This window comes from Hemitrygon akajei, chromosome 12 (genome assembly GCF_048418815.1).
Source record: "Hemitrygon akajei chromosome 12, sHemAka1.3, whole genome shotgun sequence".
NCBI classification, from domain to species: Eukaryota; Metazoa; Chordata; class Chondrichthyes; order Myliobatiformes; family Dasyatidae; genus Hemitrygon; species Hemitrygon akajei.
Genome location: NC_133135.1, coordinates 48,598,513 through 48,624,566, shown reverse-complemented (window position 1 = coordinate 48,624,566; position 26,054 = coordinate 48,598,513). Strand labels below are relative to the sequence as shown.

The window sequence follows — 26,054 nt, the reverse complement described above, 5'->3', positions numbered from 1 at the left end:
GTAAGTAAAAGCCTGCCTAAATGTAACTAGTAGATTTTTGTTTGAAAACAGTGTTTTGATAGAGCTTTACATTTTGATTACAGGAAAGTATATTTTATTCCTGATAGGCAGAAGTTAAATACTTCTTTTGTCAAAATTGACAACAAGAAATTTTAGTTTGGTCAAGTGTGCCATCTATTGGAGTTTCTGTTATAGCGTTCTATGAAATGAAGATTAATTAGCTTGTACAGATAGGTTAATTAAACACAAAACCCAAAGTTGAAAAACTAATCTGAAAACGTAGGCTTCATTTATGTGCCTATTGATGTGGAGATACATCCTATGATGCACTAGGTCACATCTTCAGGTGATGTAACCTGGGGTCATCAGGTGTTTTGGGTCTTTCAACATCAGACACTCATGCCCAGGTGACCCAGCCAGGGTCAATCAGAATCTGGCTTGTGTCCCAGTAGTATTGATCCATGGGTCACAATATGAATTGAATAATATAATGATTTAATAAATAGAAAAAATAAAATTATTTTGATGCAATAGTTCAACTGTATTGTGAAAGTATTTGGTAATATATGATCACTTTATTTTTAAGTTTGAATAACAAGGAGGAAACTTTCCTACATTTGGCAACAGAACACAATAAGCCAGATTCACTTTTGCTTCCTTGTATTATTTTCTATTGTCTTGCTTATGATTCCCTATGCAATATTCTGGGATCATTCAGACATGGTTAAAGTACAATTCAAAACTGAAACACTTACTCAATTAACATGAAAAGTTAGAAAATAGCTCCAGTGGTTATTTACCAATATTGGCAAATGTCAAAACAAACTAATTCAATTTGTTATGCACTGATATCCAGAGAGAGAGAGAGAGAGAGAGAGAGAAAATGATATGTTATGGAATAATAATCACTATTAAACAACCACTGACTTGAAAAGAATAATGATATAAGTGGTGCATGATTTTAACAAAGTTAATGTGCTGGTTTTTCCTTATTTTTTATATTTTTATATTTTAGTTCGAAGTTCAAAGCAATCATATTACTTTCAGTACCCTGAGATTCACTTTCTTGCGGGCATTTGCAGAAAAAAGTACAATAAAATGTTATACATAAGACAAAGATGGTGAAACACCAATGTGCAAAAGAAAGCAAGCTGTGCAAGTAAAAAATAAGACCGAGAATATGAGTTGTGAAGAGACTTTGAAAGTGAGTCAGTAGGTCATAGAATTAGTTCAAAGTAGTGGTGAATGAAGTTATCCACATCAGTTCAAGAGGCTGTAGGTTGTAGGGTAATAATTTCATCCATTTATCAAGCTTATTATTCTGTTGTGTAGATAAATTAAATTGTGTTTATACTATCTGCTTTAAGTGAACTGAATTAGATCAGCTCATCTGGTGATTGATGAGCACGTGGTGTTAGCCACTGACCACAAAGTATAGGCCGAATATATACCAGTAAGAAGTGTGATCTCACTTTGATTTCACTTGGTACAGTTTATATAATTAAATGGTTTATGTCTTGTTTGTGCATCTCTTGGCACTGATTAGACATGGAAATGCTTCTAGTCTGTGCCAAAACAGTAATCTGCCCAGTCCCATCGATCTCCACCCAGACCATAGCCCTGCATACCCCTTCCATCCATATACCTATCCAAACATCCCAGCTATAATCTTAAGGTAAAAGAACCCTTAGGGACAGGTGATCATAATATGATGGAATTCACTGTGAAATTTGAGGAGACGCTGAAGTCTGAAGTATCAGTATTACAGTGGAGTAAATGGATTTATAGAGGCATCAGAGAAGAGTTGACAAGAATTGATTGGAAAAGAACACTGGCATAGATGACAGTAGAACAGCAATGGCTGAAATATCTGTAAGCAGTTTGGAAGGCATGGGATATATACATCCCAAATAGGAATAAGTATTCTAAAGGAAAGATGACATAACCGTGGCTAACAAGAGAAGTCAAAGCCAAAGAGGGGGCACATAATAGAGCAAAAATTAGTGGGAAGGTTAGATGATTGGGAAGCTTTCAAAGACCAACAGAAGGCAACAAAAACATCATTAAGAAGATAAAGATGGAATTCGAAAGTAAGCTAGACAAAACAACTATGAAGAATACCAATAGTTTCTTCAGATACATAAAGTGTAAAAGAGAGGTGAGAGTGGATATCGGACTGCTGGAAAATGATTCTGTAGACGTAGTAATAGGGGACAATGAATTGGGGAATGGATTGAATAAGTATTTTAAGACCATAAGACATAGGAGCAGAATTAGGCTATCTGACCCATCGAGTCTGTTCCGCCATTCAATCATGGCTGATCCTTATTTTTCTCCTCAACCCCAGTTCCTGGCCATCTCCCCATAACCTTTGATGCCATGTCCAATCAAGAACCTATCAATCTCTGCTTTAAATACACCCAATGACCTGGCCTCCACAGCTGCATGTGGCAACAAGTTCCACAAGTTCACCACCCTATGGCTGAAGAAATTTCTCCACATCTCTACTTTGAAAGGGTGCCCCTCTTTCATCAGGCTGTGTCCTCTTGTCTTCAACTCTCCCACCATGGGAAACATCCTTTCCACATTTACTCTGTCTAAGCTGTTCAACATTCAAAAGGTTTCAATGAGGTCTCCCCCCCCCCCCCCCCCCATCCTTCTGAATTCCAGTGAGTACAAACCCAGAGCCATCAAACATTCCTCGTTTGATAATCCTTTCATTCCTGGAATCATCCTTGTGAACCTCCTCTGGACCCTCTCCAATGCCGGCACATCTTTTCTAAGATGAGGGGCCCAAAACTGTTCACAATATTCAAGGTAAGGCCTCACCAGTGACCTTATAAAGCCTCAGCATCACATCCTTGCTCTTTATTCTAGACCTCTTGAAATGAGTACTAGCATGGCATTTGCCTTCCTCACCACCAACTCAACCTGCAAGTTACAACCTTCAGGGTGTTCTGCACAAGGACTCCCAAGTCCCTCTGCATCTCCGATACCTGGATTTTCTCCCTATTTAGAAAATAGTCTGCACATTTATTTCTACTACCAAAGTGCATGACCATGCATTTTCCAACATTGTATTTCATTTGCCACTTTCTTGCCCATTTGTGTCAGTTGTCACTGTGGAAGGCACTTGCACTATGGTGGAAATTCCAGGTGTCAAGGGTCAAGAAGTGTGTAAAATTACCATAAATAGAGAGAAGATTCTTAGGCAATTGAAAGGTCTGAAGGTAGATAAGTGACCTGGATCAGTTGGTGTACACCCCAGGATTCTGCAAGAGGTGGTTGAAGAGATTGTGAAGGCATTAATAATGATCTTTTTAGAATCACAGAGTTCTGGAATGGTTCCAGAAGACTGGAAATTTACAATTATCACTCCACTCTTCAAGAATGGAGAGAGGCAGAAGAAAGGAAACTATAGGCCAGTTAGTCTGACCTGAGTGGTTGGGAAGATGTTGGAGTTGATTATTAAGGATGAGGACTCAGGTTACTTGGAAGCACATGATAGAATAGGCCATAGTCAGCATGGTTTCCTCAAGGGAAAATCTTGCTGACAAATCTGTTGGAATTCTTTAATGAAGTAACAAGCAGGATAGACAAAGGAGAATCGGTTGGTGTTGTGTACTTAGATTTTCAGAAGGCCTTTGATAAGGTGCCACACGAGGCTGCTGACAAGCTACAAGCCCTTGGTATTATAGCAAACCTTCTACCTAGCATGGATAAAGGAGTGGCTGATTAGCTGGAAGCAAAGAATGGGAATAAAGGGAGACTTTTCTGATTGGCTGCTGGTGGCTAATGGTGTTCCACAGGGGTCTGTGTTGGGACCGTTTCTTTTTATGTTATATGTCAATGATTTGGATGACAGAATTGATGAATTTGTCACAAATTTTGCAGAGGATATGAAGATAGGTGGAGGGTTTATTGTTTTGAGGAAGTAGAGAGGCCATAGAAGGACTTAGACAGATTAGGAGAATGGGCAAAGAAATGGCAGATGGAATACAGTGTCATGGTCATGCACTTTCACAGAAGAAATGAAAGGGTAGACTTTTCTGACTGGAGAGAAAATACAAAAAAAACTGAGGCACAAAGGGGACTTCGGAGTTCCTGTGCAGGATTCCCTGAAGGTTAATTTGCAGGTGAGTCTGTCTTGAGGAAGGCAAATGCAATGTTAACATTCATTTTAAGAGGACTAAAATATAAAAGCAAGGATATAATGTTGGGACTTTATAAAGCACTGGTCAGGCCTCACTTGGAGTATTGTCAGCAGTTTTGAGCCCCTTATCTAAGAAAGGATGTGCTGACATTGGAGAGGGTTCAAAGGAAGTTCACGAAAAATGATTCCAGGATTGAATAGTTTGTCATATGAAGAGTTGTTAATGGCTCTGGGCCTGTATTCACTAGAATTCAGAAGAATGAGGGGTGACCTCGTTGAAACTGATCAAATGGTAAAAGGTCTTGATAATTGATGTGGAGTGGATGTTTCCTATGGTGAGAGAGTCTAAGACCAGAGGACACAGTCTCAGAATAGAGAGGTGTCCTTTTAGAACAGAGATGAGGAAGAATTTCTTTAGCCAGAGAATGGTGAATCTGAAATTCTTTGCCACTGGTGGCTGTGGAAGCCAAGTCTTAATGTATATTTAAGGCAGAGGTTGATAGATTCTTGATCGGTCAGGGCATGAAGGGGTATGCAGGAGATTGGGGCTGAGAGGAATATTTGATCAGCCATGATCAATACTTGATCATACTTGAAGCATACTTGATGGGTCAAATTACCTAATTCTGCTCCCATATCTTATGGTTTTGTGTTTAAACTTCTCTTAAGTAAGCCACAGGAACTATGGCCCTGCTCATGGAATGCACTGAAGAATTTTCAGTTTCACTAAAGTGTTTTTGATGATCTGAAGAATTCTATCAATTATTTAAAAAAATTAATTAATTCAATAAAAAATAGTGTACTTTATGATACATGAAACTGCTGCTAATTAATTGAAACATAAATATACACTGAAATAATGAAAAATAAACAGTGATTTTCCCATTTAAGTGAAGATAGGCAAGTCCATTCAAATTGAGACAGACTAAAAGGTCATCTGACCTCGAGCATTTTTACAAATCCCAATGTGTAGTGTGAATGAAGGTGTGAAGACTGGAGCGAGCTGCTCCTGTCTTACCCTGACAGCTCTCTGCAGACCTGCTGGATTGCTATTAGCACCATCCAGGCGAATGTTTGCCTTTCCATAACCTGTGTTTCATGGTGTATCACTCTCATTTCAGGCTTTTCACCTATATTGTTTGTACTTCTACAATGGGTTGCTTATGCAGGGTAAGATAAAAATTAGAGAACAAAAAGTTAAAAAGGATTAAAAAAATAACAAATTGAAGAAAGGAACAAGAGAGGGGTTGGTTCCAGGAAATAGCAGAGGAACAGCAGTAGGGGAATAGAGAGGAGAAAAATCGGGGAAGATTTTAAAAGAGAAAAATGTGCTATACTGAATGTGAGGCACTGATAAATTTGTTTGCCTTTCAAATCTTGCTCAGCGAGGAACATAAAACTGCATTTTGCTTCCTTTCAGGTAAATGGAATTGATTTACGGAATGCAACCCACGAGGAAGCAATCACAGCCTTGAGACAGACGCCACAGAAGGTGCGACTTACTGTATTCAGGGATGAAGCACAGTACAAAGACGAGGAGAACTTAGATATATTTCTTGTGGATCTTCAGAAGAAAGTTGGAAGAGGATTAGGCCTGAGTATCGTAGGAAAACGGTAGGCTGATTGTGTTCCTTCACATCCTATTCAAAATATATTAAATGAATCTACTCCATTACATCCTGTGCTGAAAATAAATATCACAGTGTAAGTAATTGTATAACCTTCTTCAGGACCATGTGTAGATGGGAACATTGAGGAAGCCCTCACTAGATAATCTGACAAAAAGCAAAATAATTTTTATCATTATTTAATGAAATATTAAGTGGAATCACCAACTATCATAAAGTCATGATCCACCTGAGCAGAAGTGTCACTTCATCAGCTTCATTCATACATGTCATGTACTGTCCAATGAGGGCTAGAAGTATCCACTCACTTCACCCCAAAGAGATGAAATTAATTTTTAAGCAGGGTTGTCTACATCCAGAATAATTTCACCATTGTAAAGAGTTAATAATGTGTGAGAAATCTGAATGAATTATTGAATGGTAACTAGTAGTGAACACAGAAATTTTGTGGTTGATATTTATGTGGTCAATGAAATGAGATTTGACAAAGGCCCTCAAAAGAAATCATCAGTAACATGGAATTGAATGAAAATTACTGAACAATTTAGGAGACTGGGTGAATAGCAGAAGGCAAAAAGAAATAATATTTGGTTGAGATTCAGATGTAGAGATAAGCCCATAAGACATAGGAGCAGAGTTGGGTCATCGAGTCTGCTCCACCATTCAGTCATGGCTGATTTATGATCCCTCTCAACCCCATTCTCCTTCCTTCTCCCTGTAATCTTTGCGCATGCTAATCAAGAACTTATCCTCTTTAAATATACCCAAGGATTTGGCCTCCATATCCATCTGTGGCAATGAATTGCACAGATTTACTACACTCTGTTAAAGAAATTGCTCCTCATCTCTGCTGTAAAGGGATGTCCTTGTATTTTGTGTTCTTTCACCCCTCCTGTTCTCACTTTTACAAATGACTATCTCCAGAGACAAATCCATTAACATCCTTAAGTTTGCGGATGACATGACTGTAGTCCGTCTCATTTCAAATAATGATGTGACCTGCTATCAAAGAGAGGTAAATTGTCTTGTAGCACGGATGTTTGTATCAACTTAGTGCTTAATGCTATCAAGACAGTGGAAATGAGGATTGGCATCTGACAGCTCCTTACCTGATCCCTTGGATCTTAATGGTCAGTCTGTGTAGTGGTTGAGTCATTCAAATTCCTGGGGACTGCCATTACTGTACATTGAAGTGGGACAAGCACGGTACATTCATCACTAGGAAAACACAGCAGAGATTGTTCTTCCTATGCTAGCTTAGGAAACTTAGCATCTCAGGGCGTATCCTGATGAATGTTTACTCAGCCATCATTGAGAGTGTTAAGGCCAGAAGACCATGAGACAGGAGCAGAATTAGGCCATTCGACCCGTTGAGTCCACTCCGCCATTTCATCATGGCTGATCCCAAATCCCCTTCAATCCCATACACTTGCCCTCTCACTATATCGCTCGATGCCCTGACAAGTCAGTATACTAGCAACTTCCGCTTTGAATATACCCACAGACTTGCCCTCTGCAATCTGTGACAGAGCATTCTACAGATTCACCACCTTTTGACTAAAGAAATTCTTCCTTTCTTTTGTTCTAAAAGGTTGCCCCTCAATTTTGAGGTTATGCCCTTTAGCTTTGGATACCCCCACCATAGGAATCATCCTCTCCACATTCACCCTAATTAGTCCTTTCAACATTCGGTAGGTTTCAATGAGATCCCCCAGCATTGTTCTAAATTCCAGTGAGTACTGGCCCGAAGCTGCCAAATGCTCCTCATATTTCATTCATACCCAGAATTATCCTCATGAATCTTCTCTAATGACAATACATCCTTTCTGAGATATGGGGCTCAAAACTGTTGACAGTAGTCCAATTGAGTCTAACTGGTGTCTTATGAAGTTTCAGCATTATCTCAACCTGTGAATTAACCTTCTGGGAATCTTGCATGAGGACTTCTAAGTCCCTCTGCACCTCTGATGTTTGAATTTTCTCCCCATTTAGATAATAGTCTGTGGTACTGTTCCTTTTACCAAAATGCATTATCATATATTTTCCGATACTGTATTTCATCCTCCACTTTTTGCCCATTCTTCCAATTTATCTAAGTCCTGCTACAATTGCATTGCTTTCTCAGCACTACCTACCACTCTACCTATCTTCGTATCATCCGCAAACTTTGCCACAGAGCCATCAATTCCATTATCCAAATCACAGACAAACAATGAGAAAAGTAGTGGTCACAATACTGACCCCTGAGGAACACCACTATTCACTGGCAGGTAACCAAAAAAAAACCCTTTTATTCCCACTCATTGCCTCCTGCCTGTCAGCCATTCTTCTATCCATGCCAGTATATTTTCTGTAACACCATAGGATTTTATCTTGTTAAGCAGCCTCATGAGAGGCACCTTATCAAATGCCTTCTGAAAATCCAAGAAAATTACATCCACTGCCTCTCCTTTATCCATTGTACTTGTTACTTCCTCGAAGAATTCTAACAGATTTGTCAGACAAGATTTCCCTTCACAGAAACCACGCTGACGTCGACTTATTTTATCATTAGTCTACTAGTACCCGGAAACCTCATACTTAATAATAGACTCCAACATCTGATGTGGCCACCTCCATCACCAATCAGTTTCGAGTGGTTCATTCAATGAAGATCTTTGGCTGTCATTCAGTGGAGAAGATCATGGGCTGACATTATAAGACCTGTTCGTTGCCAGAGCAGAAAAAGTTACTACTGACTCCACCCATCCAGCCAGCCACCAATTCCCCAATTTGCCATCAGGGAGATGCTACAAGTCCATCACCCATCAGGACTACACATCATCTCTGAAACTTCTTTCCTATGGGTATCCAGCTTCTCAACAAAACTCACTCAGGTGTAAAGCCCTAACTGCCCTGGAACAACATCCATTGAATAATCTTTCCTCTTCTCATTGTTGTGTTGATAGCTATTGAATCTGTTCATATGTTTGCATTTATTTAAGTTTGGTTATTGACATTTGTGACTGTGACCATTCTGCTAGTTGTTGATTGTTCATGGCTGTTTACACTATTATCTTGTAAAAAGGTTGGTTCCTTTTGTGCTGGCTGTTATGGTATTGTCCTGTGTTTTATGCTTAGCAGTGAACCACAATCAATTCTGGTATATTTCACATATTGGCAATAAAGTGATTCAGATTCTGATCCTGAGGCTGTGTCCCCAGTCCCTCTTTGAAATATCGTCTCCTAACAAACAAGTTGGATGCCTGCATTAGCACCGTTGCAATTCCCAGTACTTATTAACTCAGGCTATAGGACTCTAAGTCATTTATCAGAGTTTTCCAGTGACAAAAAATAAGTAGAATTATAAGCTGTGAGTGGGATCATTAAGAATTGTGATATAGAAATATAATAGGTGATCAGGTAAATCTGTGACAAATGGATTTCATGTAAGCAAATATGAGGACATCCACATGGAGAAGCTAGAAGCAGCAAAGGTCTAGAAATTTTAAGATCCTAAGAAAAGATCATTAATGAATTATGTTGATAATCTGCTAGTGAAAATAATCAAAAAAGCTATTAGACTACTGACCACCACTGTACGTGTAGGACGAGAATGTATCACAAACGGAACCTCTGAGTTATCTTAAGCACTGTTCCTTAGGAAGGATAGTTTGACCTCAGAATACGTGCATTGAAGATTTAGCTGGATATTATTTGCCTTATAAGGATTAAATTATAAAGAGGGAAATTATACAGTTCCAAAGAATAAAACCTAATCTGTAGAGATTAAAGGGATAGTTTGATTGAAGTTTTCAAGATATTCAGGGGACTGATGATTGGATTGAAAGAAACTATTTCTGCTGATTGTGGAATTAAGGGGTGGGGGGGAAGGTTAAAAATTAACCAAGATTTTTGGGGAATATTGCTAGGAATGGCTGCAAGAGCAGTTTTTTGCATTGTGTGTGGGATGTGGGAAGCCTGGGAGAACTCCACTCTCCCAGATAAACCCATCTGCTCCAGGTGCATTAAGCTGCAAATGCTGAGATAACATATTAAGGAACTGGAGCTGCAGCTTGATGGTATTTGACTCAGACGGAAGAATGAGGAGGTGATAGAACTACAGGGAGGCAGTCACTCCTAGATTGACAGGTAACTGGGTGACAGAGGATGGGGAATGCACAGCCAGGGCAGAGGATACCTGTGGCCATTCCCATCAATAGTAAGTATACAACTTCAGATACTATTAAGAGGTACAACCTACCAGTGGGAGCCACAGTGACTTAGACTGTGGCCCTGAATTTGGTGCTGTGGCTCAGAAGAACAGAGAGATGAAGAGGACTGCAATGTTGATAGGAGATTCCATAGTTAGAGGAAAAGAGACTAAATTCTGTGTGTTGATAGAGCCACCCGGATAGTATGTTGCCTCTGATGCTAGGATCGGGGATGTCTCGGATTGGGTCCATGGCATTCTCAAGGGCGAGGGTGAGTAGCCAGAAGTCTTGGTACATTTTGGCACCAATGACATAGGAAGACAAGGTGAGGAGGTCCTGAAGTGAGATTTTAGGGAGCTAGGTAGAAGCTGAAAAACAGGACCTCCGGGGTAGTAATCTTGGGATTGTTGCCTGTGCCATGTGACAGTGAAGGTAAGGATAGGATGCTTTGGCAGGTGAATGCGTGGCTGAGGAACTGGTGCAGATGGCAGGGGTTCAGATTTGTGGATCATTGGAGATCTCTTCTGCGGAATATATGACGTACAAAAAGGACGGATTACACCTGATCCCGAGGAGGTCCAATATCCTTGCAGGTAAGTCGGTTAGAGTTCATGGGGAGGGTTTAAACTAATTTGGCAGGGGGATGGGAACCAGACTGATAGTGCTGAAGTTGAGGTAGTTGGTTTACAAGCAGGGGCAATGTGTAGTGAGACTCCTAGCAATGAGAGGCTGAGAATAAGGCAGAATTGCAGTCAACAAGATGAGTTGCAATGTAAAAGGCGGACAAGATCGTAAAGGGTGAATTACAGAACTGAAGGTGTTATATTTGAAAGTGCGCAGTATATGGAATAAAGTAGATGAACTGGCAGCACAAATTGGCATATATGATGTTATAGGCACTACTGAATCATGACTGAAAGAAGATTATAGCTCAGAGCTTAATGTCCAAGAATATAATTGTATCAAGAGAACAGGCAGGAAGGCAGAGGTGGCTGTTAGTAAAAAAATTAAATCAAATCATTAGAAAGAGGTGACATAAGGTGGGAGGGTGTTGAATCATTATGGACAGAGCTAAGGAATTGCAAGGGTAAAAAGACCCTGATGGGAGTTGTATACAGACCCCCAAACAGTAGTAAGGATGTGGTCTACAAACTACAATGGGATATAGAAAGAAAATGTATGTCATAAGTGCAATGTTACAATGATCATGGGGGATTTCAATATGCAGGTAGATTGGGAAAATCAGGTTGGTGCTGGTTAACAAGAGGGACAATTTCTAGAATGCCTACGTGATGGCTTTTTAGAGCAGCTTGTGGTTGAGCCCACTAAGGGATCTTCTGCATTGGCTGCTATGCAATGAACCAAAATTGGTAAGAGGGCTTAAGGTAAAGAATCCTTAGGGGCAAGTGATCATAATATGATCGAATTTACAAAGACAGATGTGTAAAAAGGGCCTGAATGATCACTGGGGACCTGAGTCACCCCAACCACAAACTGTTCCAGCTTCTACCATCCAGGAAACAGTACACCAGCAAAACCAACAGGCTCCAGGATAGCTTCTTCCACCAGGCCATCAGATAGCTTAACTCATGCTGACACAACTGTACTTCTATGTTATATTTTCTATACTGTTGTACAGACTATTTATTATAAATACTATAAATTGCACATTGTACATTTAGACGGAGATGTAACATAAAGATTTTTACTCTTCATGTATATGAAAAATGTTAGTAATAAAGTCAGTTCAATTCAATTCAATTTACCCTGAAACTTTAGGAGGAGAAGATAAAATCAGATGTATCAGTATTACAGTGGAGTAAGGAGAATTACAGTGGCATGAGAGAGTAGTTGACCAGAACTGACTGAAAAAGAACACCGGCAGGGATGATGGCAGAGCAGCAATGGCTGGAATTTCTAGAAGCAATTTAGAAGCCCATGGGGTATAAATCTCTCAAAGAGGAAGAAGGCAAGATGACATAACTGTGGCTAACAAGAGGAGTCAAAGCCAAAGAGAGGGCATATAATAGAGCAAAAAAATTATTGGGAATTTAGAGGATTTGGAAGCTTTTAAATACCAACAGAAATTTAAAAAGTCATTAAGAAGGTAAAAATGGAATTTGAAAGTAAACTAGCCAATAATTTTAAAGAGGACACCAAAAGTTTCTTCAGATACATGAAGAGTAAAAGAGAGGCGAGAGTGGAAAACGATGCTGGAGACGTTATAATGGGGGACAGGAAAAGGCAGATGAACTGAATAAGTATTTTACGCCAGTCTTCACTATGGAAGACACAAGCAGTGTGGGGGAAGTTCCAGAGTGTCAAGGGTCAGAAGTGTGTGAAGTTACCGTTACTAGGGAGAAGATCCTTCAGAAACTGAAAAGTCTGAAGATAGATAAGTCGCCAGGACTGGATGGTGTACATACCAGGGTTCTGAAAGAGATGGCTGAAGGGATTGTGAAGGCTTTAGTAATGATCATTGAAGAATCGCTAGATCACTGGAAGTTCTGAAAGACTGGAAAATTGTAAATGTCACTCCACTCTTCAAGAAGGGAGAGAGATAGAAGAAAGGAAATTATAGGCCAGTTAGTCTCAACTCTGTGGTTGGGAAGATGTTGAAGTCAATTGTTAAGGAAGTGGTTTTGGGGTACTTGGAGGCGCACAGTAGATTAGGCTGTAGTCAGTAGGGTTTCCTCAAAAGAAAATCTTGCCTGACAAATCTGTTGAAATTCTTTGAAAAAGTAACATGCAGGATTGACAAAGGTGAGTCGGTAGATGCTGTGAACTTGCCTTTATTCCTTCTACCAAAGTACACTGTATTCTATCTGCCTCTTCTTTGTCCAATTTCCCAATCTGGCTAAATCCTTCTGAAACCTGTACCCTGAAAACTCATCCTTAATAATGGAGTCCAACATCTTCCCAACCATTGAAATCTGGCTAACTGGCCTATAATTTCCTTTCTTCTGCATTCCTCCCTTCTTAAAGAGTAAAGTGCTATTTGCAGTTTTCTAGTCCATAAGACCATAAGACATAGGGACAGAATTAGGCAATTCAGCCCATCGAGTCTTTAAATATATGCATGGACTTCCACAGCCTGTGGCAAAGCATTTCACAGATTTACTACTCTCTGGCTAACAAAATTCCTGCTTACCTCTGTTCTAAAGGTTGGCCCCTCAATCTTGAAGCTGTGCCCTCTAGTTCTGGATATCCCCACCATAGGAAACATCCTCTCTACATTCAACCTATCTAGTCCTTTCAACATTCGGTAGGTTTCAATGAGATCCCCCCGCATTCTTCTAAATTCCAGTGAGTACTGGCCCGGAGCTGCCAAACGTTCCTCATATTTAATTCATACCCAGAATTATCCTCATGAACCTCCTCTGGCCTCTCTCTAATGACAACAAATCCTTTCTGAGATATGGGGTCCAAAACTGTTGACAATAATCTAAGTGTGGCCTGACTAGTGTCTTATTAAAGCTCAGCATTATCTCCTTGCTTTTATATTCTATTCCCCTTGAAATAAATGCCAACATTGCATTTGCCTTCTTTACCACAGACTCAACCTGTGAATTAACCTTATGGGAGTCTTGCACGAGGACTAAGTCCCTTTGCACCTCTGATGTTTGAACCTTCTCCCCATTTAGATGATAGTCTGTGGTATTGTTCCTTTTACCAAAATGCACTGTCATACATTTCCCAACACTGTATTCCATCTGCCACTTTTTTGCCCATTCGCCCAATTTTTCTAAGTCCTTCTACAATTGCATTGCTTCCTCATCACTACCTACCCCTCCACCTATCTTCATATCATCCACAAACTTTGCTGCAAAGGCATCAATTCCATTATCTAAATCATCTACAAACAATGTGAATAGTGGTCCCAATACTAACCCCTGAGGAACACCACTAATCACCAGCAGCCAAGCAGAAATGGCCCCTTTTATTCCCACTCCCTGCCTCTCAGCCATTCCGCTGTCCATGACACCTTATCAAGTGCTTTCTGAAAATTGAAGTAAATGATATCCACTGCTTCTCCTTTGTCTACCCTGCTTGTTACTTCCTTGAAGAACTCTTAACAGATTTGTCAGGTAAGATTTTCCTTCACAGAAACCATGCTGACTTTGACTTATTTTATCATTAGTCTCCAAGTACCTGGAAGCTTCATTCTTAATAATAGACTCCAACACTTTCCCAACCACTGAAGTTAGGTGAACTGGCCTATAGTTTCCTTTCTTCTGCCTTCCTCCCTTCTTAAAGAGTGGAATGATATTTGCAATCTTCCAGTCCTCTGGACCATGACAGAATCAAGTGATTCTTGAAAGATCATAGCCAATACTGTCCTCCAGAACCAATCAAGAATCTAGTTATTCTTGAAAGATCATTACTAAAGCTTTCACAATCTCTTCAGCTACCTCTTTTAGAATCATGGGGTGTAGCTTATCCGGTCTGACTGACTTACCTGCCTTCAGACTTTGCAGCTTCCCAACACTTTCTCCTTAGTAATAGCAACTACACTCATTACTGCCCCCTCACTCTCTATAATTTCTGGTTTACTGCTAGTGTCTTCCACATTGCTGGCTGATGCAAAATACTTATTAAGTTTGTCTGCCGTTTATTTGTCCCCCATTAATACCTCTCCAGCATCATTTTCCAGAGGTCCAATATCCACTCCCACTTCTCTTTTACTCTTTATATTTCAGAAAGAAACTTTTGATATCCTTTTTTATTTGCTAGCTTACCATTATATTTCATCTTTTCTCTCCTTGTGGCATTTTTATTTGCCTTCTGTTGGTTTTTAAAAGCTTCCCAATCCTCTACTTTTCCACCAATTTTTGCTATATTATATGACTTCTCTTTTGCTTTTATCCTGTCTTTGACTTCCCTTATCAACCACTGTTGCCTCATTCTCCCTTTAGAATATTTCTTCATCATTGGGATGTATCTGTCCTGCGCCTTCCAAATCATACCCTGAGACACCAGCCATTGCTTTCTGCTGACACTCCTGCTAGTGTCCCGTTCCAACCAACTTTGTCCAGCTCCTCTCTCGTGCCAGTGTAATTCCCACTATCCACTGTAGTAATGATACATCCGACTTTATCTTCTCTGTCTCAAACTATAGTATGGATTTTATCGAGAAAGCCATCAACTCGGCAATCTACGAATTCCCACTCTTGGAATCCAGTACCAACTTGATTTTCCCAATCTAACTGCAAATTGAAATCCCTCAGGACCGTCATAATATTGCCCTTTTTACATGCCCTTTCTACCTCCTGTTGTAATTATATCCCACATAATGACAATTGTAAATTTTAAAAGAAAATAAAAAGCACGATTTCTGTGAAATGCAGAGGCAGCTATACGCTCAAGGATAGCATTCTACGTCTTAATACAGAGCTTTGGCCTCTCAAGATACACATTAGAAGTATATATGCATCATTTTCTGGTCATTCAGCTTCATGGCAACTCATTTGTATGAAATTGTAATTTCAATTGTTTTCTCAGTGCAAAGGATAACTAAATTTATACCTCAAATGTAAAGACTTTGTGTGTATTTTAGATGAATTAAATCAATTGAATAGTTGAACTGTTTGTAAATATTTTGACAGGATTGGAGCTGGGGTATTTATCTCAGACATTGTTAAAGGTGGGGCTGCTGAACTCGATGGAAGGCTTATGCATGGTGACCAGATCTTGTCAGTAAATGGAGAGGATATGCGAAGTGCTTCACAAGAGACTGTGGCAACAATACTAAAGGTAAACCTGGAGTAACCACACAAACACCAGCAATTAGAAATTCAAGGCCACGTCAAAAGGTGCCAGAATGTCAGTGAATGGGAGAGTTGCAGCAGTTTCATCCAATGTAACGAGGGAGTGATTGTCCTAGCAATTTTCAGATGTAAACTGATATTGAATTATTCCTTTGTCATGGAGGTTTTTAAGTAATATTGTCAGTTAGAATATTAATGTTACGGGTGGAACTGAGGAATAAGAGTGGTATGACCACGCTAATGGGGCTATATTATAGTCCGTGGGATTTAGAGGAACAAATTCATAGAGAGATCGCATATTTGCAAGAACTATAATGTTGTTATAGTAGGTGATTTAAATTTTCCACATATTGACTGAGACTCCCATACTGTACAAGGACTAGATGGGATAGAGTTTGTCAAATATGTTCAGGAAAATTCAGGAAAGACATCCCAACATGAAAGTGGGAGATACTTTATCTGTTATTAGGGAATAAGACAGGGTAGGTGACAGAAGTTTGTGCAGGGAAACACTTTGTATCTAATGATCATAATGCCAGAAGCTTCAAAGTAAATACAGAAAAAGAGGTCTGCAGGTTGAAATTCTAATTTGGTGAAAGGCCAATTTTGATGATATCAGAAAGGATATGGCAAGTGTGGATCGGGATAGGCTGTTTTCTGACAAAGGTGTACTTGGTAAGTGGGAGGCCTTAAAAAATGAACTTTTGAGAGGTACAAAGTGCTCCTTCCCTTCGCTAGTCTGCAGGTCACCCTTGGGCAAGGTGTGGCACCACTCAGCAGGGTCACATGAAGCCATGAGAACAGTTGGTGGATGATCGTATGGGCAACTGGTGCATATCCCAAGTCCTGGTTATGTGATCACTGACACCAGGTATACAATCTCTGAAGAGTATTGATAACGGCTGGGTTCACCCATCTTGTAAAGATGCTGCCCAGAAGAAGGCAATGACCAACCGCTTCTGTCAAAAATTTTGCCAAGAACAATTATGGTCATAAAAAGGCCATAATCAGTCAAGTCATACAACGCAGCACATAACAAATAAACAATGTAGGGTAAATGCAAACAAACTTTTTCCATTGAGATTGGGTGGGACTACAACCAGAGGGCAATGGTTAAAGGTGAAAGATGAAAAGTTGAGGGGAAACTTCTTCACTCAGAGGATCGTGAGAGTCTGGAATGAGCTGCCAGCAAAAGTAGTACATGAAAGCTGGATTTCAAAGTTTAAGAGAAGTTTGGTTTGGTGCATGGATGGTTGGGGTATGGATGGCTATAGTCCAGGTGCAGGTCAATGGGAGTAGGCAGTTTAAATGGTTTGGCATGAAGCAGATGGGTCAAAGGGCCTGTTTCTGTGCTTTACTTTTCTATGTCTATGGAATGGCATTTGGAAGTAGCAGGTGGCTTGGGGTGAAATATCTTGAAGAATACTGGAATATATGTGAGAGTGGATACTTCAGTCATGGAATGGGGTTTATGCCAGCAGAGCTGGATGCCTAGGATGCTCAGTGAGGCTAGCCTATATACCTGAAAATGCAAATAAACCTGATTCACTTTTATAGCACAGCTGAGTTAGTGTCTTTTATAATGGAGACCAAAATACAAGTATTTAAAATAAATCTGTAAGTAAAGCCACCCTTAGAAACAACAATCATCAAGCTCATTCCTTGGTTTCTGGGTGATAAATTTTCATCAGTGAATAAATATAACATCACTTGATTACTGTCAGAAATGTTGGGCCTCATTTGCTACTGAATTTTATAATAAAGAACCATGACCAAAACAATCTCTGACTACAAATATCTAGCACGCTCAAAATAAAAACAGGAAGTGCTGGAAACATTTAGCAGATCAGGCAAAACTCTGCGGAGACAGACCCAGCTAATGTTACGGATCGGTGGCCTTCATCAGTGGGCAGAGACAGGCCCTAAGAAAACATTTGCTACTCACCCCAATTTAACCTTCCTGTGTCTCTCAGTAAACATTCTTGAGTTTGTTTAAAGATATTTCCTGTTGCTAGGTTTTTTGACAAAGGACCCAGCCCCCTATAACAGGTAATTATATCACAAGTCCATGGAAAGAAGTATTTGGTGCCAGTTTATCAGCATTCTTTGCAAAATCCAAGTTATTAGAAATTCTGTAGCAGTCTGCACAATCTGGGCATTGAAGGCCAGAATTTCCAGTATATGCTTTTGGTGCACAAGGCAAGCCAGCAAAATCAGAGCATTACCCTTTAATTGTTTAATTGCAATTAAACTGGTATCATAGTTTTAGACTTCCTTATAACTAAAACTTCTGTTTTTTTTCAGTGTGCTCAAGGATTAGTTCAGTTGGAAGTTGGCCGGCTGAAGGCAGGCTCTTGGATTTCCTCCAGAAGTACATCACAAGGCAGCCAGGTCAGGATTATTTGCATTTAAACTCTGAAATTCATTTGTGAAAGAATTTGCTGAAAGTTAATCACCATTTCTTATCTTTCAATTAATCAATGATATGTTAATTAGAATTGTGCCTGTCCCTCAGACAATATGCTTCCAGTTCATTGGAATATCAAAATGCAATTCAATTAAATTATGTAAAAGTAGTTACAGTCTGTCTGGAACACTCTGGTGCATCTCTTATAGCAAGTGACATATGAACAGATCTGGAAGCAGATTGCCTTTCTGCTGGGGGACATCAGCCAGCAATGTAATACACATAGGCTCCGTATCATTTTGAAGATCTGTATTGTCTTGATTAATATATGTGACCCTAGTTTGTTCATTATTGCAAAATCAGGATTGCATTATCATCACGGGGATCAGTTAATAGCTGTGAAAACCAATGTATAAATGGTTTAATGTTTATGTTGATGCCTCAAGGGAACAATAGTTTCACTGCACATCCCAAAGCTGCAAGAAAATATTTTATCTAAATTTTTATACTTTATTCATGGAATAGGGGGATGAATTATATTTGGAAGTCAGTAACTTTATATTGATAGCTAAAACAGATGAAGAATCGTGCTTGATAAAATGTTAAATTTATAAATTAGGTAAGTATTATACTCTATGAAACTGGAAGGTATTAGTAATTATCTGTGGCTTCCAAATATTGCATCGTTAAATTATCAGAGCAAAAGTGATCTACTTAGCAGAACTGTAAACCATAAATTCACTGTAAATTAATAGGGTGTTTTATTTTTAAAGCCACTGTAATTATTTTCTAATTGGAAGTGTTTTTAAAAAGTGCCTACTTTCCAAATGGGAAATGAAAATTGCACTGATTTATTTCATTGTAGCATAAATTCTTAATTATTATGTGCCCTGCTGGGTGGGTACAACAGTGTTGTAAAAAGAAAACACAACTAATCAATCTATGCCTGATTGAGGAAAGTAAATCTTCGGCTAAGGTAAAGGATTGCACTCAAAATATCACTGTCAGATTATGATTACTGAAATATACAAATTTTATTTCCTTTTCCCAGTTTTATGGTTTTGATTTTTGATTTATTGCCTCTGTCTCCATCATAATTTTCACTACATTATGGATGTAACTTGCAATTTAGAAATTCAGAAATCAGAAATGCAAAGGGACTGGGGAGTCCTAATGCAGATTCCCTAAAAGGTAACTTGTCGCTTAAATTGTAAGGAAGGCAGATGCAATGTTAGCATTCATTTCAAGAGGACTAGAATATATAAAAATAAGGGTGTAATGCTGAGGCTTATAGGCATTGGTCAGAACACATATGGAGTATTGTGAGCAGTTTTTGGCCCCATATCTAAGAAAAGCATTGGAGAAGGTCCAGAGGAGGTTTACAAAAATGATTTTGGGAAAGATGGGATTAAACTATGAAGAGCATCTGATGGCTTTGTGCCTGTACTCACTGGAGTTTAGAAGAATAAGAGGTAATTAATTGAAACCTACCAGATATCGAAAGACCTAGATAGAGTGGATATGCAGATGATGGTTCCAGTAGTAGAAGTGACTGGGACCAGAGGGTACAGTCTCAGAATAGAGACATGTCCATTTAGAACAGATGTGAGAAAGAATTTCTTTAGCCAGAAGATGGTGAATCTGTGGAATTCATTGCAACAGATGGCTGTGGAGGCTAACTGAATGGGTATATTTAAAGTGAAGGTTGATGGTTACTTAATAAGGGTGTCGGTGATTATGGGGAGAAAGCAGGAAAATGGGTTGGAGAGGGAAAATAAATTAGCCATGATCAATTGGCAAAGTTGATGGGCCAAATAGCCATATTCTGCTCTTATGTCTTATGGGCTTATGTTAACATTTGAATCCCAATCAATTATTATTTCTTAATTCTGTTCCTATGTGTTACTGTCTCATGGTCTTATTTGTGTGGAAGAGGGATATAGAGGTGGTGGTTGGTCAGGGAAGAGAGGTGGCAAATAGTAACCATTTTGAAAACTGTTAATCAGGAACAAATGTTGATCTCCAAGCCCAGCATCAACATCTGTGTAATGATTTTCATCTGTGACTATCATGGTTTAATATGTGAAAGGGAATGAATCATAATTTTTCTTTCACTGTTCAGTTATTGGTGAATAGCCCACAAGATTAGGATAAAATAGGTAAGAGTTAAGCATGCATTTGAATCCCAATTGATATCCACTGTTGCCTCATATCCAATTGATTTCCTGTTTTTAAATTAAATTACCTTTATTAATTTCAGTATTTTCTGATCTAACACTAGATGAGTCAAGAAAGTGGTATCAGTAATCAGTCAAGATTTGGAACTACAGTGACAACTTCACAAAATATTGCTAGCAGCAAGAAAAATACAGCTGAATCCTCACAGAGGAACTTGGGTAAAATGTTAAATGTTTAATATGTTGGGTATTTCTTTACATGTACTTTTTCCAACTATAATATCTGGGAAATTTTTACCTTCATGATATTGGGAATTTCTGTAGTAGATGGGTAATCGACTCTGCCAAGTAATCATCCAATTGATGAAGATTGTTCCATATTTTCTCTCTGTTTGGTTAAATAGACTGATATTTGATGCATAAAGTGTAGCTGAATTCCATGAACACTCATGAAAAATGCAGAAATTAATTTGCACTGTAATAGTTATTGATGTATTTGTTGTGCAATTGCAACTAATTTGAAGTGAAGTTTTTCAAAATAAAAATGCATTAAACTCATTCAACCCATAATCTGTCCATAGAATGTGTAGTCTATTCCATCACACATTTTCTAAGGCAAGGTTCCTCGTTATTATCCTTCAGTGCTCCTTCTCACAGAACAGTTACCAGTGTCCAAGCCAGAAATTATTGTCTGTACATAATTGCCTGTGAGAATGAGTTGGTGAGCAGTCTTCTTGGTCAAATACTGCATAATGTCATCGGTTTGGGACCTCCAGGATTGCAACCCACTCACAATGAAGGAATGATGATATACCTAATTATTATTACCTAATAAAGTGGCCTCTGAGTGTATGTTCATGGTCTTCTTCTGCTGCTATAACCCATCCATTGCAATGTTCAAAGTGACTTGGGTTCAGAGATGCTCTTCTGTACACCACTGTTATGACATGTTTATTTGAGTTACTGTCACCCTTCAGTCAGCTTGAACTAGTCCTGCCATTCTCCTCTGACCTCTCTCATTAACAAGGCATTTTTGCCCACAGAACTGCTGCTCACTGGATGCTTTTTGTTTTTCGCACCATTCTCTGAAAACTCCAGGGACTGCTGTTCGTGATCTGCAGTTTCTGAGATACTCAAACCACCCCATCTGGCATCAACAATTATTCCACAGTAAAGTCATTTAGATCACATTTCTTCCCCCTTCTGATGTTTGGTCTGAACAACAACTGAATCTCTTGACTATGTCTGCATGCTTTTATGCATTGAGTTGTTGCCACGTGATTAGCTGATTAGATATTTGCATTAACAAGCAGGTATACAAGTGTATCTAATAAAGTGGCCTCTGAGTGTATGTTAGATAAAATGGTATGCAAGCTGGAGGGCAAGCAATATTTGGTGACGTTTACGTGCACTCAGTACTTGAAGATGGTTTGTTGCTCGTGCCCATAATTGGAGCCTGCCTCTGCTGAGGATAAGTATACTGTGGGACCTCCTTTTAATAGTGTTTAAATGTCCACCACTATTCATGACTAAAAACAGCAATTGCTAGAAACATTCAGAAAATCGGGAACCCTCTGTGCAAAGACAAGTAAAGTTAACATTTCCAGTAAAAGACACTTCACCAGAACTGGGAAGGAGAGAAAACAGTTTACTATTAAATTACAGAGTGCATCAGGGATGGATGGATAGGACGAATGAAAGAGTGAGGCCAAATGACTCCAAAGTTTATGGAGTTTCAAAAGTTGGTGGAGTTATGGAGAATGAGGAAAGTTGTAATAGAATATACTAGGATATGCATCTGCAGTAATTGGTCTGGACATTGGGTATAACAGTTGGGAATTCATGTTGCAGCTATACAAAATTTTGGTTAGGCCACATTTGGAATATTGTGTGATTTCTGGTTAGTACAGTACAGAAAGGATATGGAGAGGGTGCAGAAGAGATTCACCAGGGTGATAATTGGATGGAGTGTAGAAGGTGATATTGGACAAACTTAGATAATTTTCTCTGGAGCATCGAAGGTTGACAGGTGTCCTGATACAAGTATATAAAATCGTGAGAAGCATAGATATGATTGATAGAGTCTTTTTCCCAAGTTGGTAATGTCAAGTGCTAGAGAAGCATAGGTTTAATGTGAGGGGAGGAAGTGTAAGGATGATGTATGAGGCATGGTTTTGGTGTCTGGAGTTCCCTTGCCAGGGGAGGAGGTCATAGAAGTAGATACCATAGCAATATTTAAGAGGTACAGTGCCTATCAAAAAATATTCACCCCCTCCTCCCCTGGAAGTTTTCATGTTTTATTGTTTTACAACATTGAATCACAGTGTATTTTTTTGACACTGATTAACAGAAAAACTCTTTTGTGTCAAAGTGAAAACAGAAAGCCACAAAGTGATCTAAATTAATTACAAATATAAAACACAAAATAACTGCATAAATATTCACCCCCTTTAATATGACACCAAATCATCACTGGTGTAGCCAGTTGGTTTTAGAAGTCACATAATTAGTTAAATGGCTATCGCTATTGAATGGTCAAGGTGTTTCAATTGATTGTCATAAAAATACACCTGTATCTGGAAGGTCTAACTGCTGGTGAGTCAATATCCTGGCAAAAACTACACCATGAAGACAAAAGAACACTCCAAGCAACTCTGTGAAAAGGTTATTGAAAAATACAAGTCATGAAATGGATACAAGAAAATTTCCAAGTCACTGAATATCCCTTGGTTAAATCAATCATCAAGAAATGGAAAGAATATGACACAGCTGTAAATCTGCGTAGAGTAGGCCGTGCTCAAAAACTGAGTGACTGTGCAAGAGGGGAATTAGTGAGGGAAGCCATCAAGAAACCTATGACAACTCTGGAGGAGTTACAAGCTTCAGTGTCTGAGATGGGAGAGACTGTGCATACAACAACTGTTGCCCGTGTGCTTCACCAGTTGCATCTTTATGGAAGAGTGGCAAAGAGAAAGCCGTTGTTGAAAAAAAAACACACACATGAAATCTCGGCTAGAGTTTGCCAGAAGGCATGTGGGTGTCTGAAGTCAATTAGAAGAAGGTTCTATGAAAATTGAGCTTATTGGCCATCAGACCAACACCGCACATCATCAAAAGCACATCATCCCTACCATGAAGCATGGTGGTGGCTGCATCATGCTGTGGAGGTGCTTCACTGCAGCAGGCCCTGGAAGGCTTGTGAAGGTAGAGGGTAAAATTAATGCAGCAAAATACAGGGAAATCCTGGAGGAAAACTGGATGCAGTCTGCAAGAGAACTGCAACTTAGGAGAAGATTTGTTTTCCGGCAAGACAATGACCCCAAGCTAAAAGCCAACAGGAATGGCTTAAAAACAACAAAGTTAATGTCCTGGAGTGGCCAAGTCAAGAGTCCAGACCTCAAACCAATTGAGAATTTGTGGCTGGACTTGAAAAGGGCAGTTCACTTACAATTCTCATGCAATCTGGCAGAGCTTGAGTGGTTTTGTCAACAAGAATGGGGAAAAATTGCAGTGTCCAGATGTGCAAAGCTGATAGAGACCTATCCACACAGACTCAAGAGTGTAATTGCTATCAAAGGTGCATCTACTTGTACTGACTTGAAGGGCGTGAATAATTACAGTAGTGCTAGAAAGTTTGTGAACCCTGTAGAATTTTCTGTATTTCTGCATAAATAGGACCTAAAATGTGATCAGATCTTTATGCAAGTTCTAAAACTAAATAAAAAGAACTCAGTTAAATAATAACACAAAAACATTTTATCTGTTCATTTATTTATTGAAAAATATTGATCCAATATTACATGTATTTGTTGGAAAAAGTATGTGAATCTCTGGGGTAATGCATTCTACAAAAGCTACTTGGAGTCAGATGTTCCAATCAATAAGAGGAGATTGGAGGCTTTGGTTATAGAGGTACCCCATCCTATAAAAAAAAGACAGTCAAGTTACTGACAGAACCTGCTCTTCTCAAGAAAGATCTGTTTATGTGCACCTTACCTCAATCAAAGCAACTTTCAAGGACTTTAGAAGAATTGTAGAGATGCATCAAGTTAGAAAAGGCAACAAAAGCATTTCTAAAGAGCTGAGTGTTCATCAGTCCACAGTAAGAGAAATTGTCTACAAATGAAGGAAACTCAGTAACTTTGCTACTCTCCCTAGGAATGGGCATCCTGCAAAGATCACACCAAGAGCATAGCATGCAATGCTGAAGGAGGTGAAAAAGAACCCAAGGGTAACCAAAGGACCTGCAGAAACTTTTTGAACTTGCTAAAGTCGCTGTTCATGTATCCACAGTAAGAAAAGCACTGAACAAGAATGGCATTCATGGAAAGACACCACTGAGGAAACTACTGCTCTCCAAAAAAGCATTGCTGCATGTCTCAAGTTTGCAAAAGACCACCTGGATGTTCTACAATGCTTCTAGGACATTGTTCTGTGGACAGATGAGACAAAAGTTGTTCTTTTTGGCAGAAATGCACTTTGCTATGTTTGGAGGAAAAGGGACACTGCACACCAACACCAAAACCTCATCCCAACTGTGAAGTATGGTGGAAGAAGCATCATGGTTTGGAGCTGCTTTGCTGCTTCAGGACCTGGACATCTTGCAATTCTTGAGGGAAAAATAAATCCACGATTGTATCAAGAAATTTTACAGGAGAATATCAGAGTATCAGTCCGTCACCTGAAGCTTAATAGAAGTTGGATAATTCAACAAGACAATGATCCAAAAGAGAAGTGAAATAGGGAGAAGGCCAAGGAGTGGACAAAAGGATCAGCCATAATTGAATGGTGGAGCAGACTCGATGGGCCAGATAGCCTAGTTTTGCTCCTACATCTTATGAACTTGTGGTCCTAAGCAACAACAGAATGGTTGAGAAGAAGAAAATCCATGTTTTGAAATGACCAAGTCAAAGTCCTGACCTTAATCCTGTAGAAATGTTGTGAAAGGGCCTGAAGCAAGCAGGTCATGCAAGGAAGCCTACCAACATCCCAGAGTTGAAGCAGGTTTGTTAGGAATGGCCTAAAGTTACTCCAAGCCACTGTTTAGGACTGATCAACAGTTACCAGAACCATTTGGTTGAAGTTATTGCTGTACAAGGGGGTCACGCCAGTTACACATACTTTTTCCAACAAACACATGTAACAATGGATCATTTTCCTCAATAAATAAATGAACAAGTATAATGTTTTTTGTGTTATTATTTTAATTGGGTTCTCTTTATGTAGGTTTAAGACTTACGTGAAGATCTGAACACATTTATGGTCTTATTTTACAGACATAGAGAAAATTCTACAGGGTTTGTGAATTTTCTAGCACCACCTTATGCAATCAATTATTTTGTGTTTAATAAATGCAGACCAATTTATAGAAATTTGTTTTCACTTTGACACAAAGAGTCTTTTTTGTTGATCAGTGTAAAAAACACCTAATTAAATCCACTGTGATTAAGTGTTGTAAAATAATAAAACATGAAAACTTCCATAGGGGGTGAATACTTTATATTGGCACTGTATTTAGACAGATACATAAACAGATAGTGAATAGAGAAATACAACCCTACAGGCAGATGTGATTAGATTGGCATCCTGGTCTATGTTCCTCTTTGATGTTCCCTCAGGTGATGCCTTTTGAAAGAGTACAACATGAAATAATTACTGATGCGGTAACCTTAACAAAACTAGCCAGTTCAAATCGAAGTATGAAAAGTGTTTTTGCAGAAATTATTTA

At 39.1% G+C, this 26,054-nt stretch overlaps 1 protein-coding gene across 6 annotated transcripts in view; it reads left to right on the top strand.

Annotated features, from left to right (window-relative positions):
• The window catches only part of patj (PATJ crumbs cell polarity complex component), a 316,611-nt gene that overhangs the window by 254,761 nt on the left and 35,796 nt on the right, over positions 1-26,054 (top strand). For all 6 annotated transcript variants that reach the window (XM_073063053.1, XM_073063055.1, XM_073063054.1 and 3 more), the window contains 4 exons: positions 5,574-5,767; positions 15,581-15,728; positions 18,047-18,133; positions 20,431-20,545. In XM_073063053.1, the coding sequence (XP_072919154.1) occupies positions 5,574-5,767; positions 15,581-15,728; positions 18,047-18,133; positions 20,431-20,545 (544 nt within the window). The remainder of the gene's footprint in view (positions 1-5,573; positions 5,768-15,580; positions 15,729-18,046; positions 18,134-20,430; positions 20,546-26,054) is intronic.